This window comes from Elaeis guineensis, chromosome 2, assembly GCF_000442705.2.
Source record: "Elaeis guineensis isolate ETL-2024a chromosome 2, EG11, whole genome shotgun sequence".
Taxonomy (NCBI): Eukaryota; Viridiplantae; Streptophyta; class Magnoliopsida; order Arecales; family Arecaceae; genus Elaeis; species Elaeis guineensis.
The window spans coordinates 102341685-102358888 of NC_025994.2; the positions used below are offsets into that span (position 1 = coordinate 102341685).

Below are 17204 nucleotides of genomic sequence, written 5' to 3' on the forward strand. Positions count from 1 at the left end.
CATCCTAACCGTTATGAACGGTTATCGACTACATGTCACGATCATTAGTGGGAATAAACAACCCACTAATTCCATGATTATGATTCGATAATTTAGCGCCATAAAGTGAGACAATGTGTTCAACGGTTACATCAGAATCATCTATAAAAGGGAGATAAATGAATAGTACGGATAAGATAATTCTGGACAAAGACTCTGCCACTCTAAATACTCTTCATCTACTGTTCACCAACCTCCTCACTGATTTAAGCATCGGATGGTCTTCGTCGGATACAATTTTGGTCCGTAAAAATTTTATTTTGCAGGTGCTCTTTATCGACTACAAATGACAGGAGATTGATTGTAACAAGTTTCCAATTAGCTCCAACCAAATGTTTCTGGTGCACATAAGCATAGTTTCTGGTGTTTATGGGATTTTCATGAAGCTAAGCATGTGATCCAGTGTTGAAGACCTCTCTTGGTTGGTAGGGACCGTGGGGTGGTGTGGCGCGGGCGGCTACATAAAGAAATATTTAACAAGCATTTGAACATATCAGGCGAGGTATATATTAAACATGCCCCGGCTACCATACATGTGCTAGCTGATGAAACTACACCACCTCCGTGCATGTCTTAAGGCGACTTCTCTTAGATTTGGGATTCCCATGAAGTAATGTTTGGTAGTGGCAAATTATCTTACATCCAAATCCTATTGTCAACAGAATCTAAGTCACTCTGTAGGGTCTAGAGCAATATGTATTACAAGGAAAGGTAGATTTAGCAAAAAAGGGAACAGACAACAACGTTGGAGATGATGGTGGGGCAGCTCTTCATGTGGTTCCACGTGCAGGCATCCTAGCTTGCTAGAGAAATTTCTTAGGATAAGGCCTATGGTCACCGACACCTCCTTTTAATTGGTCACCTATAGATTTAGCAATTACATCCAATCTAAATGGATCTCGATTCAATCCGATCCTAATAGACCGAATTGATCAATATATTGATTGAATTTTGACCCTATTCAAATTTGATAAATTCATATCTCGGATCGATTCGGAGTCGGATAGTGGCTGTTTAGGTCTCAAATCAATCCGATCTTATGTATATATATTGTAAAAAAATAGACTGGTTATATGAAATACGGATCTTATAATTTTTAGGCTTGATTAAAATTTTAAAAGCTGAAGAGTGATGGTAGATTATTGTTCAATACTTTTATTTTCATCTAAAAAATCTCATTTAAGTGGGATGGATATCTGATCAAATGATTCGATATTCAATCAGATTGGAAATGGATAAAGAAAGCATTGACTCGCCGAGTCACATATCAGATTTGAATCAAAACACTGCCATATCGGGTTAGGTTCGAATCAATCCAAACCCATATCTACTCTGACCCATTGTCAAATCTAGCCATCCATCACATCCCCACGAGATCTTGTCCCTCCAATAGATGTGAACATAAGATTTTTCTTTTTTAATTTAGTAAAGAAAGGAAGCTCGTTGACGTATTGTTTTAAAAATAATTATTGATTAGAATTATTCTATTGAACCATCTAATAAAAGACTAGCATATTATTTATTATTAAAAAATATATTATTATTTAAATTTGATTGAAAATTTAAAATAAAATTGCTAATAATTATGATTTGTTAGTTTTTTTTTTTTTTTTTTGAACGAAATTTTTTTTTTAATGATATGTTGATTTTTTATTCGGTGGCTCAAGAGATAAATCGTTCTAACGAATAATTTTTTTTGTTCTCTAGCAGCTCAACCAATAGCTGGGTGGCTCAAAGCCTCATTCAAACAGGAACTCAGAAAAATCCCTCAAGAAACTTACGTAGATACCCTGCACCACGCAGTCCTCCTCGATGCCAATTAAAATGGAGCGCTGACAATTCGGCGCACCAATTGAGTGGGTTTTCGAGCGACTTTTTGTGTTACTTAGCGTTTTCCTATATAAATTCCGACTGATATACCCGTGCACGGTCTTCCAGAAGAGTGCACCCTTTTCTTCTTCGGGTCATCTTTAGTGAGTGGGTGTCGGCTGGGTGAAACCAAGAGTGCTCACACGGTGCCAAAGAAAAAGAGTCAACTCTATTTTTTTTTTCTTAGGTAAAATGAGTCAGCCCTATTTGGGCCGGCTATGAATGCCACGAGGACATGAAGTTGAATCCACTCTCCATGGACCCGATTTGATCGGATGAAATCTTTAAAAAATGTACAGATACAGCCTTTTAGTTTACCAATTGAAGTTCTACGAATCTTCCGCCATTCACCAAATCACCCATCCGACTTCCTCCGCCGACACCTCTTGATTCCCATCTGAGTTCCTCCGCCGATCTCTCTCTAATCAAGATGGCATTCTCTGGAGCCGACACCATTGCTGAGTATACTCATATCAGACGGATATAATCAATCCATCTTGTCAGATAGGTGTAATCCATCCATCTTATCAAAATATAAAATCTAAAAAAAAAAAAAAAGGAAACATTGAGAAGACGTGGCGCCAATAAAGAAGCAATTATATAATGTACCGTTAATAATACATCCCGTGACTAGTACCAAGCTTGATTTGATTACTTTAGCTTTTGGGAATAACGAGCGATACTCTACGTGCACAAATATCGATGTCAATGTATTAGATTTGCCCCCGGCCTACCCCGCAAGAGGAGCATCTCATTAATTTATTTCCTACGTGGAGCATATTGAGTAATTCATACCCCTAAAAATTTTAACTATTTGCACATCCTTCAACTAGTAACCATGTATTGTACCGAAAATACCTAGTAAAAATGTAAAAACAATCCATGACCTAACCACCATTCGTGTTGATAGCACGTTACACTCGGTAACTTTTTTTTTTCCCTTTTCAAAGCTGGACCACTTGGTTTGTGGCTCATTTTGAAACAGAACAATTCTGATTTTTTTTTTCTTAAAAGATAGTTTGTGCATCTTCAGTTGCAAGAAAAAATTTATTTGGAAAACTATTTTTTTAAGAAAAAATTGATTTTCTGAATTTTTGTTTCATTAGAAAAGTAATACATTCAAAATTTTTTAGTTTTTTTATAATACTTTACTTTTTTATGAAAAATTCCTATTTTCTTTTACCTTTTGCAATGGAACATACTCTTTGTACAGCATATTTTGGAATATCTCTTTTCTGCTGAGCAGACCTGTCATCGGACAAGGCCGTGGGCTCCTATTCCATCGCATTAAGCATGATAAAGTTCGAAATAGAGACAGCACATTACTCAATTTATTCTATGGGTTGGCATATCACATATTGGATTGGAGTTAATTCATGCCATAGAAATTAAGAACAAACAAGTCAGTTAAAATGAGATTGATCTGACGTACAATGCAGCACAAACACCAGGTTAAAAGCAATCTGCGAAATGGGTGCATGGAAGCAGATGAGTTTATCATGATTAATGCTCCATTTTTGTTGGTAAGGTTTCTGTGCAAAAGACTAGCTCCATAAACAAAAATGCTATATGCTACTTCACCACCCAACAATTTATGCTCTTTTACTCAGAAAGTCTACCAATAGAATCCCCCAACACGGGACTCTCACCATATGAATCTCTAAAAGAAATAATAGCAGCAAATTAGGCCAAGCTTTATTAGTCCTGGACAGCTACACATACAAATGAAGTCAGCAATGTGACACCAAATTGCCTCTACAAGTAACTGACAGACCCAATGTGTAAATAGAACCACAAATGGTAAATTTTCTTTCCTTTGAAGTTTGAACTGTAATCCTATCGGGAAGATGAAGACAGCACCTGCCCTGGTGTCTGGGGAAAAGGGTTCAATGTCTGGAGAACATCCCTTGAGTTAACGATGAGAAATCATAGTCGCTGCCTGATCGACTGGGGGTCACAGAAGAGACAGGAGAAGCAACAGGCCTACTTGCTCCACCGATGGCTACACCGTTGATGGATGCTGTTGAGCCCATGCTGTACATTCTGAGAGAGAAATTTTCAATGATACAGCTGATGCAGAGGGAAAAGGATTACCACTACCAGCAATATAAACTATTCACTATGTAGAAAAACACTGTTGAGGTTGATGTCTATAAAGTTGATAGGACACAGGTCTACACATGACACATGTTTTAGGATCTTATGTGCAAGCTGAGACAACAAACAATAACCAATCAATAATATAGTATTTAAGGTAATGACCAAAGCATAAACTACGAACCCTACCTTCAACCTAAGCATCCTACAGATACATAAATCAAAATCTGCCGTTTAGTTTAAATTCCCATACTTCTCTTCAATATTCAAAATCGTGAAAGAAAAACATACGAACGCTAAGAGAGAAGCAGATGAATCACTCATTTCTTGATATATTGTGAAGTATTGTTCAAACTTGGCCAATGTCTTTGAACCGTAGACAACCAACTAGAAAAACAAAAATGCTTTAAACATCATTTCACCAGGGCCGGTATATTACTTATTAATATTGATTGATTTATTCATGCATAAAGGAACAAGTTCACCAAACTAAGCGTTGTAGAATGGTGCAACATTTAACTCACACTGAGCCACATTATTCTATTTTCTCCAGTGTTGACTAATGAGCCTAAAGAGAGTCAGCTATTCTTTGGGGTGTATGCTCAACTTGATGAGCAAAATACATGATGTAAACTTAAACACGAGAGATGCATGATATGCAAACAAATGCCACTGCTTATGCTTCACAAGGGTGTCTCAGTGCAAAGGGAAAAGAACCTCAGTTTGAAGTGATGAATTCTAAATATGCAAGCAAGTTCAGAAAGAAATCAATCTTAACAATAAACCTCACTTTGATTGTGTGAGATAATATGAATATTATAATTTTCAAGAGATTGACTTTAGGTCAGTATATACGACGTTTATTGAAAAAGCTTTTAACATACAAGATTAATCCTAAGAAAATGTAATGACCTTCGCAAATGGTAAGCTCAAGAATGTCATTCTCTGAGCATGTAGTATTAACCACCATAAAACATAGCATCAACACAATCAAAAAGTCCAGAATTGTGAAAAAAGAAATGATCAAAGAGTGAATAGGCTACCCGGATGTTGGAAAAGAACCGTAATTCCCAGAAGGACGTGCCTGCCCAATGCTTCCTATCTGCCACAAAATAAAAAGAAAATAGGATAAACTACAGTACCGTGGCATTCTTCAAACAACTAAGAATCACAAGTCTGAGGTCTTAAGAGCATTACCTGACTGAAGTTGTTGACACCCTTTTGACCAGCTGGTGGTGTCATTCCTGAAATCTGATAACTGATATTTGGCCAGTTTTGTGTTTGAAAATTTCCATTAGGCGGGGTACCAATAACAGCCTGTTGATTGGTTCCAGAAACTGTTGTAGGCATATGGCCAGATTTAGCTGCCGCCATGAGAAGAGCCTGCTGCTGGGAAAGGAATGTGAGCTGCTGTTGATGAATGGAATATGGTGACACCATATTGGACTGCAATAAGCCACCAATACCATGAAGATAGAGCAGTTATAACCACTCATAAAAATATATCCCAACGAAAATGATAAACAAGATGTATAGATGAAAAAACAACCATAATAATTGCACATGGAATCAGCTAGTTGGATTGCACCATTAGCCTATGTATAAAACATCAACATCTGAGCCCCACTGATCTTAAGAAGGGAGTACTTTCGGCAACATCCTATAAGATTAGGTTTCTGCTAACCAGGTGGCAGGGCCAATGTGTGCCCACCCCCACAGCCCATTAAAACCCAACAATGCCAGAAACTTTGTTGATAATCACAAAATCTTTCCATTTTCCTCAAATATGACAACCACATATGCAAAAATCTGTGAATAATTCATATCTATAACAACAATGAATTCTGGCATCTGAGCTACGTATTCATTAAAAATGCATCATGACTGACCTTTTCAAAGAGACCCATAATATCATTTTTGACATTCCCCTGGGGTTTCATTGGAGCTGAAGATATCATCACAGGTGGTGAATCTTTAAATAAGTCTTCAATTCCCGATGCACGCAGGCTTTTATTTTCAGCTGGTTTCGCAGTACTGCTTTTGTCTGCAGCAGTTGTTTTCTGTGCAGCTGCAAAATTTTATATTTATTAAGTAAAAGCAGTCAAATACCAGTGAATACAGTTTGCTTCAACACTAACCCAGAATTAAGTATCCAGGTTTAGCGAATAAAATAAATTTTAAGAGAATTAGAGACAGTATAGATTTATTCTTTGGAAGTTGCATTCTGAAAATTTACTGAGAAACAGATTTCATGCCACAGAGAAAATTTGTTATGACATATGGAAGAATGAGATGATCTTACTCTGGAAATTTGCCCATGCATCATTGTCCTTGGAAGATGATTCTAAGCCATTTTCACTTGGGGTCTCCACAGAAAGCAAATTAACAAGATCAGTCACATAATCAACTTTTGGAGGTGGTGCAGGCATAGTATCAGCTTTAGGTGTTGAAGCATCAACTTTAGGTGGGGTTGGGGCATCAACTTTGGCAGGAGCTGTCTTCAGGTGTTGAGATGAATCACCCTTGGGTATAACTGACTCTGCTTTTGGCTCAGAAGACACCTGTTTGCCAGTTCAACCATGTCAGGCTATTCGTGAATCACAATCATTTGAATGTTTTTCTAGATTAAATATTAACAAGAAAATAAAAAAGATTGCAGTAGTTGAAATATTTAAAAGAATTAGTTTAAGTACACAACAGACAAAAGTCATACATTGTTCCATTAGTAATGACTCCAGAAAAATGCCGGAACAGATATTTTTTTTACTCAGCTCCAACCCCCCCCCTTTTCTCCCTCCCTCTACACACAAACACAGATCAGCATAATTATGCATTTGAGGAAAGGAAGTTGGTAAACTTACGCCGCACCTCACAAACAACTAGCACCTAATTAATTGCTTGATTGGTGTTGTGCCCCATAGCTTGGTGGTGAAGCCCCATTAAGGCAGCAGTTTTAGGGGCACAATCCTTGATTTTTCAGGTAGGTCGTAACGATCAGTGTCTATCTAGATTGTTTAGCATCACACTCTTAGGACCTGTTTGGATGTCCAGGCCCAAAATCTCATAGGATTAATGGGTTTGAATTAGTGCAACTAGAAAAAAAAAGTCCGGACTAGACTTTATTCCCAATACTTAGAGATCTTTGGAGTGGGCTGGCCTAAATCCTATAGGGAGAAAAAAAATGATTTGCTGAGGTCATTTTTTTTTCTACCTATGGGATTCAGGACCTTTGGAGTGGGCTGGCCCGAATCGTATAGAGAGAAAAAAAAATGATTTGCTGAGGTCTTTTTTTTTCTACCTATGGGATTTAGGCCCGCCCATATAAAAGATAGTCTCTGATGGTTATAGATATAGGTTCGACCTAGTCTCCAATTCAATGTTTTTTTATAGTTGTACTAGCCCAACCTACGAATCCTATGGGATTTTGGGCCCAATCATCCAAACAGACCCTTAGTGGGAAAAAAATAGGCAAAGATTAAATTGAAGCTATTGAATTGAATAGGCATTAACTTAAGGTCACCTGGGTTGGTACTTTAGAAGCCACTGGAGCATTTCTCTTTGCAACTGGTGGTGGAAGGTTATGCTGCTCTTCTGAAGATCTCACATTGCTCGTCAACACACGGGAACCTCTATCACAATGTTTCTGCTGAGACTCAGGAATCTTCTCTTCTCGTGCATTTGAAGATTTTGATGTTCCATTCCTAGGTATCCATCTTTTATCTTCATATCTGGCATATAGATTTTTACTCTTTTAAGTAACAAGCTTAGCCTTAAACCCATACTTATATGACGAAATTAGCAACTCATGAAATAAATCTGAAGAAAAATACATACTTTGCACGAATAAAATTTTCGATTCCAACTCTGTCATAGTTCGGAGGCAGTTCTGCTTCCCAGTAGCTATTGGAATTTTCATTTCCCATTGCTGCACATAAAAGAAGTTGAAAAATGGAAATAAATATTACCTACAAAATGCCATGCCATCTTTGATTTGCGGGTAAGGTGAAGTGGTAAGCATTTAAGAGCTGTAAATAATGCAAGACACAAGATCAAGGAGAAGGTTAAGCTGGTTACATTGAATAAATGCAATCTGCTCTGGAAGCCATGTGTCTAGTGTTGCAGACCTTACCTGCAGGCGGCATGAAAAACTTAGTCACAGACCTAGAGATAACTAAGGCAGTCAGAAAGAGTCAAAATCATTTATGTTTTTATCCAAAAACAAATAAAAAATCTTAAATTCTAAGACATCTCTGGCACTCAAATAACAGGTCTTCAGAAACTTGAAAACCCAAAGTTGAGGGTATATGTACATTTATTATGTTTAGAAAAAAAAAAGAATGATAGTAGACGAGATTCTCTTCCTTTGATCATTTTAACACCCTCACCGGTAAAGTTCATGATAAAACAGTACCTGCCTACTCAATGTTTGAGATAACCAAGATAACCATCTAACTTCACGAAACACTTCTTAAACAAACTCCTTCACTGACAAAACTAAATCTCTCCCAAAACAATTCATATAAGGAGAAAAATAAATGCATTGACATTGACAAATTAATAACCACTTGCCAAGCACCTTGTTTACTATTCCTTAATCAAGATTATAGACAGATAATTTATTACATATGTGTTGATGGCAAGGCAACCGCACTGTTAATGACAGGTATATTCATATATACTGTGCAATTTGAAAGATACATAGCCCTCGAAGCAACAAGTGGTTTCAAAAAACATATTAGTAATGGTAGAACCATGAAAAACATGCAGGGAGAAGAATGTAATACAACTATCCTGTGTAGATAAAGAAAAGAAGAGCAATGCAATTAGACAGCATACCTTAATGAGATAATATAATAATTAATAGAATGTGTAATTAAACCCCTCCTGTTTGATCTAGTAAAGGGGATTCAGACATTGAGAGTATTTTGCACATTGCAAACCAATTGACTTATTGAAGTAATGACTAGGTATAGTTGGTTGTAGGTTTGAGAATAGAACATCACGTGTTATTTAGCCAAAAGAACTGCTAGATAACATTGTTTGGTAAATAATCATGATAAAATTCAACTCAAAATAGCACAAGCTGTTTAATGGAACTAAAGATTTGACAGTACAAGAAAGCAGAATCTATATGACCTTTGATATATGGACCCCCAAACTTCTATGGATTCCAGAACATTGCATGCATATAAAGATTCCCAAATTCACACTTGCCCATCGTGGACCTCTGCAAGAAGGTAAAACAACATTATGCCAGACAAAAATCATCTAAAAAGAAAAACTTCAGACAGAAGAACTATCTAACACCCTAAATAAACATCATGTATGTATCTCTTCCAACAGCCCTCAGAGCTACACCAATATGAGCACAGGTGACAAAGTCTGAATTGGGCAGAGAATTTAAGCCACAAACCTCAAGAAGAGGAACAGGATTCAACCACAAAATTTCAAGTGATATTAATCCAAAGATGTTTAAGAACATTTTACATGATTTTTATTATGTCAAATTTTATCAAGACGAAGCTTATAATTAAAATTTCTCACTTGTGCATGAGAACAGAATGCTGCCTATATATCTTCAAATGCAAAACTGTGTAAAACCCTCAGCCTACAAAATTCAGTCTCTTACCTTGTCTGGTTATAAATTTCTGAAAACTATTAAACAAATATTGTAAAGGGTAGCACCTATCTGATGACTGAGAAGAATGACAAATAAAAGTTTTCATCTACTTCAAAACCAGAATTTTCTGCAGATTCATTAAAAATTTAAGTGTCCAGACCACATAAACCTGGGGGTGTCCAGTTTACTTTCACAACCAAACTTGTATCTCCCACACATCTCAAAACAGGATTGTTGCCCAATCTGGTAAAAGCCAGAAAATGTGAACCAAAGGTCCTTAGAAGTTTGACCAACAAACTGTCTGCATCTCATTGATATGAGGTTGGCATCACTGATCAAGATATGATCCATCAATGTAATTACTGACAATGTAATTTCTATCCTCTCTTAGTTTGGTACTAGTTTTTAGCAAACATGAATGGTGTCCTTAGTACATATACATGTTAAGTAGAAATATAGTACTTGGATGAGGATTTACAGCACTGGGAATAAAATATCAAGGATTTTATGCAGCAATAATCACAATATGTATCCTCTTTATTTAAGTTACATGAGCAGTTGTAGCAATGCATATCTTGTGGTATGATTAAGATCATCCTTTCAGCATTTTTTTTAAATTTAAAAAACAAGGTGTATAGAAATGTCTGGCACAAACAATGAGAAACTACAAGATCATAAGAATATATCAACCATCACTTACTTGGCTCTGCAGTCAGCACATTCCCTGTTCTCTGGCAATTTCAGAAGTCCCTCCAGAATCTGCAAAAGAATGGGACAATTATCAAGAAACAATCCATTAACAAAAATAACGTCACAAGACAGCCGGTTCATTCAAGCAAAGGAGTGGAACAATGAACAACAGCTCATGAGTATGCTTCACAGGAAACTGGTTAGGTAATGGATCAAGAAGCCAATAAAAGTTTCACTAGCATGAACTTAAAATATTCGATGAAAGAATTCAAGGAGGGGGATTCACAAATATGCCATGGAAGAAGGCACAAATACGGGATGATTTTCTCCTTTATCTCCTCGGTGCATCTCCTCTTTAAAGTATTATTGCAAAGATAGGTCATATCTTTTTCCCCTATGTTCTTATTATTTACTTGCATTAGTTTTTAATGGAGCATGTGGGTAATAAATCATAATTCATCTTTTCTGTGAAGAAGCAAGGGCTTGTAAAAATGCTTGCAGGAATTACAGTGAAGATCTTTAAATGAATAAGACGATTGCAACACCAACAAAGAAACAACCATTACAACCCGTAAATCTGATATAAAAGGATCAAAAGATCAGAACTTTGTTATAAACAAGCGATGATCAAGTCGCATGGTCGAAACTCCAATGAAATTACGGCACTCAAGATCAAATTTCTCATCAACGGAAACCCTAGTTGACAGGCCAAGATCTATAAATAACCGCGTTCCAATAAAAGCGAAAGAAAAAGAAGGAATCTCAAAATTCCCTTTTCCCAGAGAACAAAAGCTAAAATATGGGATTTTTGTGCTACAACAGCACAGATCATCATCTGAAAAGCTAAAAAGAGGAGATCTGGGAGAGAAAGACCAAACCTTCTTGTGTTTGGCATTGAGTTCTTTAGAGACAGAAGCCTTCTCGTTCATGCTGATGCCCTAAACGCTGCGCGGTGAGCTGCCCGGATTTGGAGAGAGAGAATCGAGGAGGGAGAGGAAATTGTAAATAATAATACCAGAATTAGAGAAAAAAATCGGGAGCTTCTCCTCTATCCCTCTCCCTGCGTCTCTTTGCGGAGCGAGAGAGGGAGAGAGAAGATCTGACACGGAGAAGAAAGAAGAGGAAAAGCAACGAAGCAACCTCTTGACCTCCTCCTCCTCCTAATACTTGGAAATATATCCAAACTTTCCATTATTAAAATATGCATTTTTAGAAAATTTTTGGGTGTCATCACCTCTGTAAGCCACCTTAGTTAACATCTTTTGTTTGTGTTTTGCTAGGTACCGGGCCAGGTCCATTGCTAATTGGACCATTTTATATTGCAACGTGACATGTCCAACCATTTTGTTGGACACAAAAATTTCATGTTACCAACAAAAAAAATAAATAAATAAAAATTTGTTAATTTACTTGACTATGGACGTGGTATACTACGCATCCTACTATTATTTTGATTTTCAATATGCAATTGATGTCAGAAGTGGTTTATTGGGTATTGGAAGTTGCTAATTGTTTTTTTTTAACCAACATTAAGCACATGCAATAGATGTGACAAGCGATATAGATGGTTGTGGGCTTATGATAAGTTTCTACATTGAACTTTCTTTTTGACACACTCTTAATTGCCAAAGACATTGAATTTTTAGGAGATATTACAAAAAGGTTGTGGGATGGATCAGGAGTGGGATGCATATCCCAAATGTATATAAGTATCCTTATGAAACATGCAAGATGTAGGGCACATGTATTTGCTCTATAGCCAAAAAAAAATGAACTATCATTAATGCAATATGTTGCATAATATATACCAAACTCATATCATCATTTGAATTTGCAATCTACATAAACATATGCCAAAATTCTTTGCATACTTAAGTGTCCAAACATAAGCAAGTAACCTATAAAATCTTAAAATTTTTTTCATGTATAAGAGGCAAAGTAGCTTTTATTCTTTTTTTTTTTTTTCCCTGCCATCACATACGCTAATGAGATCAAGAACATCCAGGTACCAAGAATGCAAATTGAAATGTATTAAAAGGTGTGTTATATGTTAGAATTATTACATAATGAAAAAATTATCCAATTTTACTCTTTTATATAACCGATGATATTCATTGACGAATGATATGATAAAAAAATTAAAAGAAACTATGATATCGTGAGAAAGTATCGATTAGAACCGTTCTATCATTTAAATTTTAAATCATCAAACAAAAAATCATCGCATCATCATGGTTAATAATTTTTTTCATTCAAATTTTTCAATCAAATTTTGATAATAGTAAATTTTTTGTTATTCAAATTTTTAATAATAATTTTTATTTAATTTTTTTAATCAAAATAAATATTATCAAGATTTTTTATTAGTTGATTCAAAATTTATGTAGTAGAATAGTTGTATCCTATAATCTTATTTGGTATGCCAGGACCCTTGCATGCTGGGACTGAGTGCAAAGAGATGGGAACATGCATCCCATTTGCTCTCTCCTATCACCGCTGGCCCCCACTCGTGAATGGCATGACGATGGAAATAAATAGAGGAGGAAAAAAAAAAAAGGTGGCACCTTTCCTGCCGTTTTAATATAAAATGAAATAACATTTTTATTACGTGTTAATGGACACATCCCCGCATGCTTCTCCAAACGGCTTACGTGTCTCGGCTCAAGAACGAAGTTTTTTTTTTTAAGAAAAAAATATATTTTTATTTTAAATTCGTATAGCCACCCAGAGTCAGCTTTCATTAGCTGCAGTCTTTTTTTCGCGTGCTAGCAAGCTCAACACCAAAATGTGACTCATTCTGAGGACCCCCGGACCCACGATTAGATCTATAGCTTATCGTTGGTTCACCCAGCTGGGACCCAGTCATGTCATGGCAGCAGAAGATACCATACCAATTGGTCAAAACGTGTTTCCACAATCGCGTGCTGCTGGCCCCACACGCTACTTATTACATGCGATGATGAAAGATGATGCAACGCGCGTCATGGTTAACTGGGTTTCAACGGCGGCGGGCGATGGTTTTGGGGTCGTCAGGTCAACCACGGGTCGGTCCCATCAACCGGGGTCACCCCTCGAGCACGACACGGGTGACGGCAGAATCTTAATTGGACCGATAACAAGGAAGAAATAGCGTCTCACGGATTGTATCATGATGAGCTGGATTTTTCAAATGGCCAAATCCATTGTTTTTCTCTTTTATACGGATGATCTAACACATTGTTGCAAAGTAATTTATGTGAGAAAAAAAGTGGAACGAGCCAATTCACTCGCGCCCTACGCCAACATGCAGTGGGTCTCTTTTTTTTTTTTTTTTTTAAGTACAAATAGGCAAGTGCGGAAAGTTAGAAGTACAGAACACGACGGGACCATCCTTGACACAGCCTTTAACAACTACTACCACAAAACACCAATAATAGTCTGATAGAAAACGTGGAAGCCTTGGCCGTAGATATCGAGTGTTTTTTCTGATTAATATAAAAAAAAATTATTTATATAAATAATTTAATTTTTAATTTATTTATCAGATTGATATAAAAATAATAAAATATTATTTTAAATAGTATTTTATCATCGTCATGATGTCAAAAAAAATAAAAAATATCATTTGAAATGATGTTTTTAAAAACACCATTCCAAATGTTTTTAAAAATATCTTTGGTGATTTTAATTTTTCTCTCAAAAAAAATTATAATTTTAAATTTATAAAAAATAAAAATTATAATTTTGATAAAAATAAAAATTATCATTTCAAATTAGTATTCTCATTTCAAATTATCTTTTTAAAAAATATCTAAAAAAAATTGATATAAAAAAAATTAAAAATACCATAAAAAAATTGAAAAAAAATAAAAATTATAATTCTAAATTTTAAAAAAATAAAAATTTTAATTTTAATTCAAATAAAAATCATCATTTCAAATTACAATCTCCTTTTCAAATTAATTTTTCTAAAAAAATATCATAAAAGAAGAAAAAATAAAAATTATAAAAATTATAATTTTAAATAAATTTTAAAAAATAAAATTTTTATTTTAATTCAAATAAAAAAATAATTTTAAATTATTTTGTCCATTTAAAATTATTTTTTTTTAAAATATCTCAAAAAAAATCTTAAAAAATTAAAAATAAAAAATATCATAAAAAAATGAGAAAGAAATGAAAAAAAATTATAATTATAATTTTAAATTTAAAAAAATAAAAATTTTAATTTTAATTCAAATAAAAACCATCATTTTAAATTACTTTTTCCATTTCAAATTAATTTTTTTTAAAAAATATGTCAAAAAAATAAAAAATAAAAAAAGTATCATAAAAAAGTAAAATATTTAAAAAAATAAAAAAAATAAAAATTATAATTTTTAATATAAAAAAATAAAATTTTTAATTTTAATTAAAATAAAAAATACCATTTCAAATTACTTTCTTCATTTCAAATTATTTTTTTTAAAAAAATATTCCAAACAAAGAAGTAAAAAATGAGAAAAAAATAAAAATTATAATTTTAAATTTTAAAAAATAAAAATTTAAATGTTAATTCAAATAAAAAATATAAATTCAAATTATTTTTTTCATTTAAAATTAATTTTTTTAAAAAAATATCCCAAAAAATCTTAAAAAATTTAAAAAATAAAAAATATCATAAAAAAATGATAAAAAAATAAAAAAAATAAAAATTATAATTTTAAATTTAAAAAAAAATAAAAATAAAAATTTTAATTTAAATAAAAAATATCATTTTAAATTATTTTTTTATTTTAAATTAATTAATTTTTTTTCATACCATACCGTACGTAGCTGTTCGTACCCGTATCAGATCGAGATGTACCAGTGTGATCTGATTCATCTCATAATTAAATTATTTGATATATTATTATTATTTATGTTATAATTTCTATAGTCCTTTTAGTATAACTTTTTCTCTCCTAATGTTCTGAGACACATTAGAGTATGTATATCCATATCCACAAAGCATAATATTCGATCATTTGAAATTAAATAATATAAAATAAAATTAATAATTAATATTATTAAATAGAATAAAAATATCAAACGTATAAAAAATAGTACAATAAAAATTTCAAAAATACTAAATACAAATCTAAAAAAGATTAAGTCCCACAAAGATGTCGTGGTGCCCGTGGTCGCTTGGACCTTCTCAGGAAGGTCCTCAACGACTACTCTTGCTCCTACTTTGATGGCTCCTCCTCTATATCAGTGGAGGAGGTCTGCTGGTTATGCTGCTCAGGAATAACTGATGCTGTCGGATCATCTACGGATTGAGCGACCCGCTCAACCCTCTCATCTGGATACACGGATGAGCCTGAAAAGAAAGTATCATACTGATATGGCCAATTGGTACCCGATGATGTCATTTGTGAGATGTAGGAAGAAGAAGGCGCTGCCATCTATGGATCAAAAGGCGGTGGCATCTGTGCAGCATCTAGTGATGACATCTGCAGAATATGCGGTGATGGCATATGTGGAACATATAGTGACGGCGTATATCTTATATCTGACGCATCAGCTGCTCCATACCAAGGCGCACAGCTATATGGATCAACACCAATCACCATCAATGTTCCAAAATTTATTCTCTCTATCTCACGCAGTATCCGAATCCGTTCGTCCTCATCAGTCGTAAATAAAGCATGACGAGCGTCCAACACAAGATCCAACATAGAATTAGTCTACAAAATAAAAATAAAACAGTCAATATACTATAAAATATAAAATAAAAATATAACACAAACAACATAAACTAATTTTCATAATCTTACCAAAAGACGCACAGCAGAACTCTCGCCTTCATATCCGGGAACTACATACCGAGGCTGTCCAATGACTCGCACTGCAATGCTAAAAAACTAAGCCATGTAGTCATCGGTATATGAACGGCCTCTCAAAATAGGATCATCATGAACAATGTGATCTCGACATGCATTCCAAATATCGATGTACTCTGCATGTCTGATATGTCAGTCAATACGAGCTCTCCCTCATCGATCAATACGATGAAGTCCCTGACTGGTATCAAACTGCTCTGGGATGCCCTGAATCTGACCAAACTACCGCAGTACATGATCGAAAAGATACCACTCTATCACATCAAAATAAATAAGTGGCACCCTAGCAGTCTATATGTAATTCCAACTGTACACATCTGTAGCAATATAGCCAATATCTCATCTGTATATGGCTCCCACAAAAATTGATAGAGTTAAAATAAAAAAAAATTAGTAAGCTAAAATTTTAATAGATTATGAATACTGTAAAATGATATTTGTAAAAAATTTAAAATTTATCCATCTATATGTATCAACTAATGTATCCAACTGGCACCTATAAACCCGTGCCACTTTCGTCGATACATGATGAACGTTGAATGCAACGTTCCATCTGTTTCACAATCTACTCATGTTAAATAAATTTTATCAAATTTAAAACAGTAAGTTTCAAATAAAAAGAATAATATTTTGATACCTATATTCCAATGGTCCGTCTAGTTTGAATGAAACATTAGGATCATGCTGCTCTGATGGCATCTCGAGCAACTGTCATCGTAATGGACTGATAGTCGGCATACACTCCCATATCCAAATCTGCAAATTTTAAAAAAATCATACATGATATATACAATGTTTGAAATATAATTAAATATTAAAAATAAAAATTTTTAATTCACATACCTGTAATAATACAAGATAACCACCAATCTCGTTTTGATCAGCATAAGAATCCCGACACATAACTCTGTACAGGCAAGCTAGTACTGCACTGCCCCAACTGAGTCTACGAGCGAAGTCTAAATCTTCTAATAATTGTAAAAATATCAACTTCATCTTATTCGATGAAGTATCGGATAACAGGACACCACCTAACAACCGCAGCA

The 17204-nt window shown here is 34.4% G+C and overlaps 1 protein-coding gene across 1 annotated transcript; it reads right to left on the minus strand.

Moving 5' to 3' along the window:
* Window positions 1–3484: 3484 nt before the first annotated feature.
* On the minus strand, window positions 3485–11467 carry LOC105032379 (ADP-ribosylation factor GTPase-activating protein AGD5). Its single transcript, XM_010906828.4, has 11 exons — window positions 11194–11467; window positions 10326–10384; window positions 9142–9232; window positions 8080–8134; window positions 7840–7930; window positions 7526–7733; window positions 6308–6566; window positions 5895–6073; window positions 5203–5451; window positions 5049–5107; window positions 3485–3951 (listed from the first exon to the last, which is right to left on the minus strand). The coding sequence occupies exons 1-11, from the start codon at window positions 11242–11244 to the stop codon at window positions 3795–3797; spliced, it is 1458 nt and encodes a 485-aa protein (XP_010905130.1). The 5' UTR covers window positions 11245–11467; the 3' UTR covers window positions 3485–3794.
* Window positions 11468–17204: the final 5737 nt, after the last annotated feature.

Coding starts and splice junctions, on each gene's coding strand:
- LOC105032379 (XM_010906828.4), bottom strand. CDS start 11,244: ATGAACGAGAAGGCTTCTGTCTCTAAAGAACTCAATGCCAAACACAAG. Junction 10,385..11,193: donor TCAATGCCAAACACAAGAAG/GTTTGGTCTTTC, acceptor ATTCTTTTGCAG/ATTCTGGAGGGACTTCTGAA. Junction 7,734..7,839: donor GAAAATTTTATTCGTGCAAA/GTATGTATTTTT, acceptor TCTATATGCCAG/ATATGAAGATAAAAGATGGA.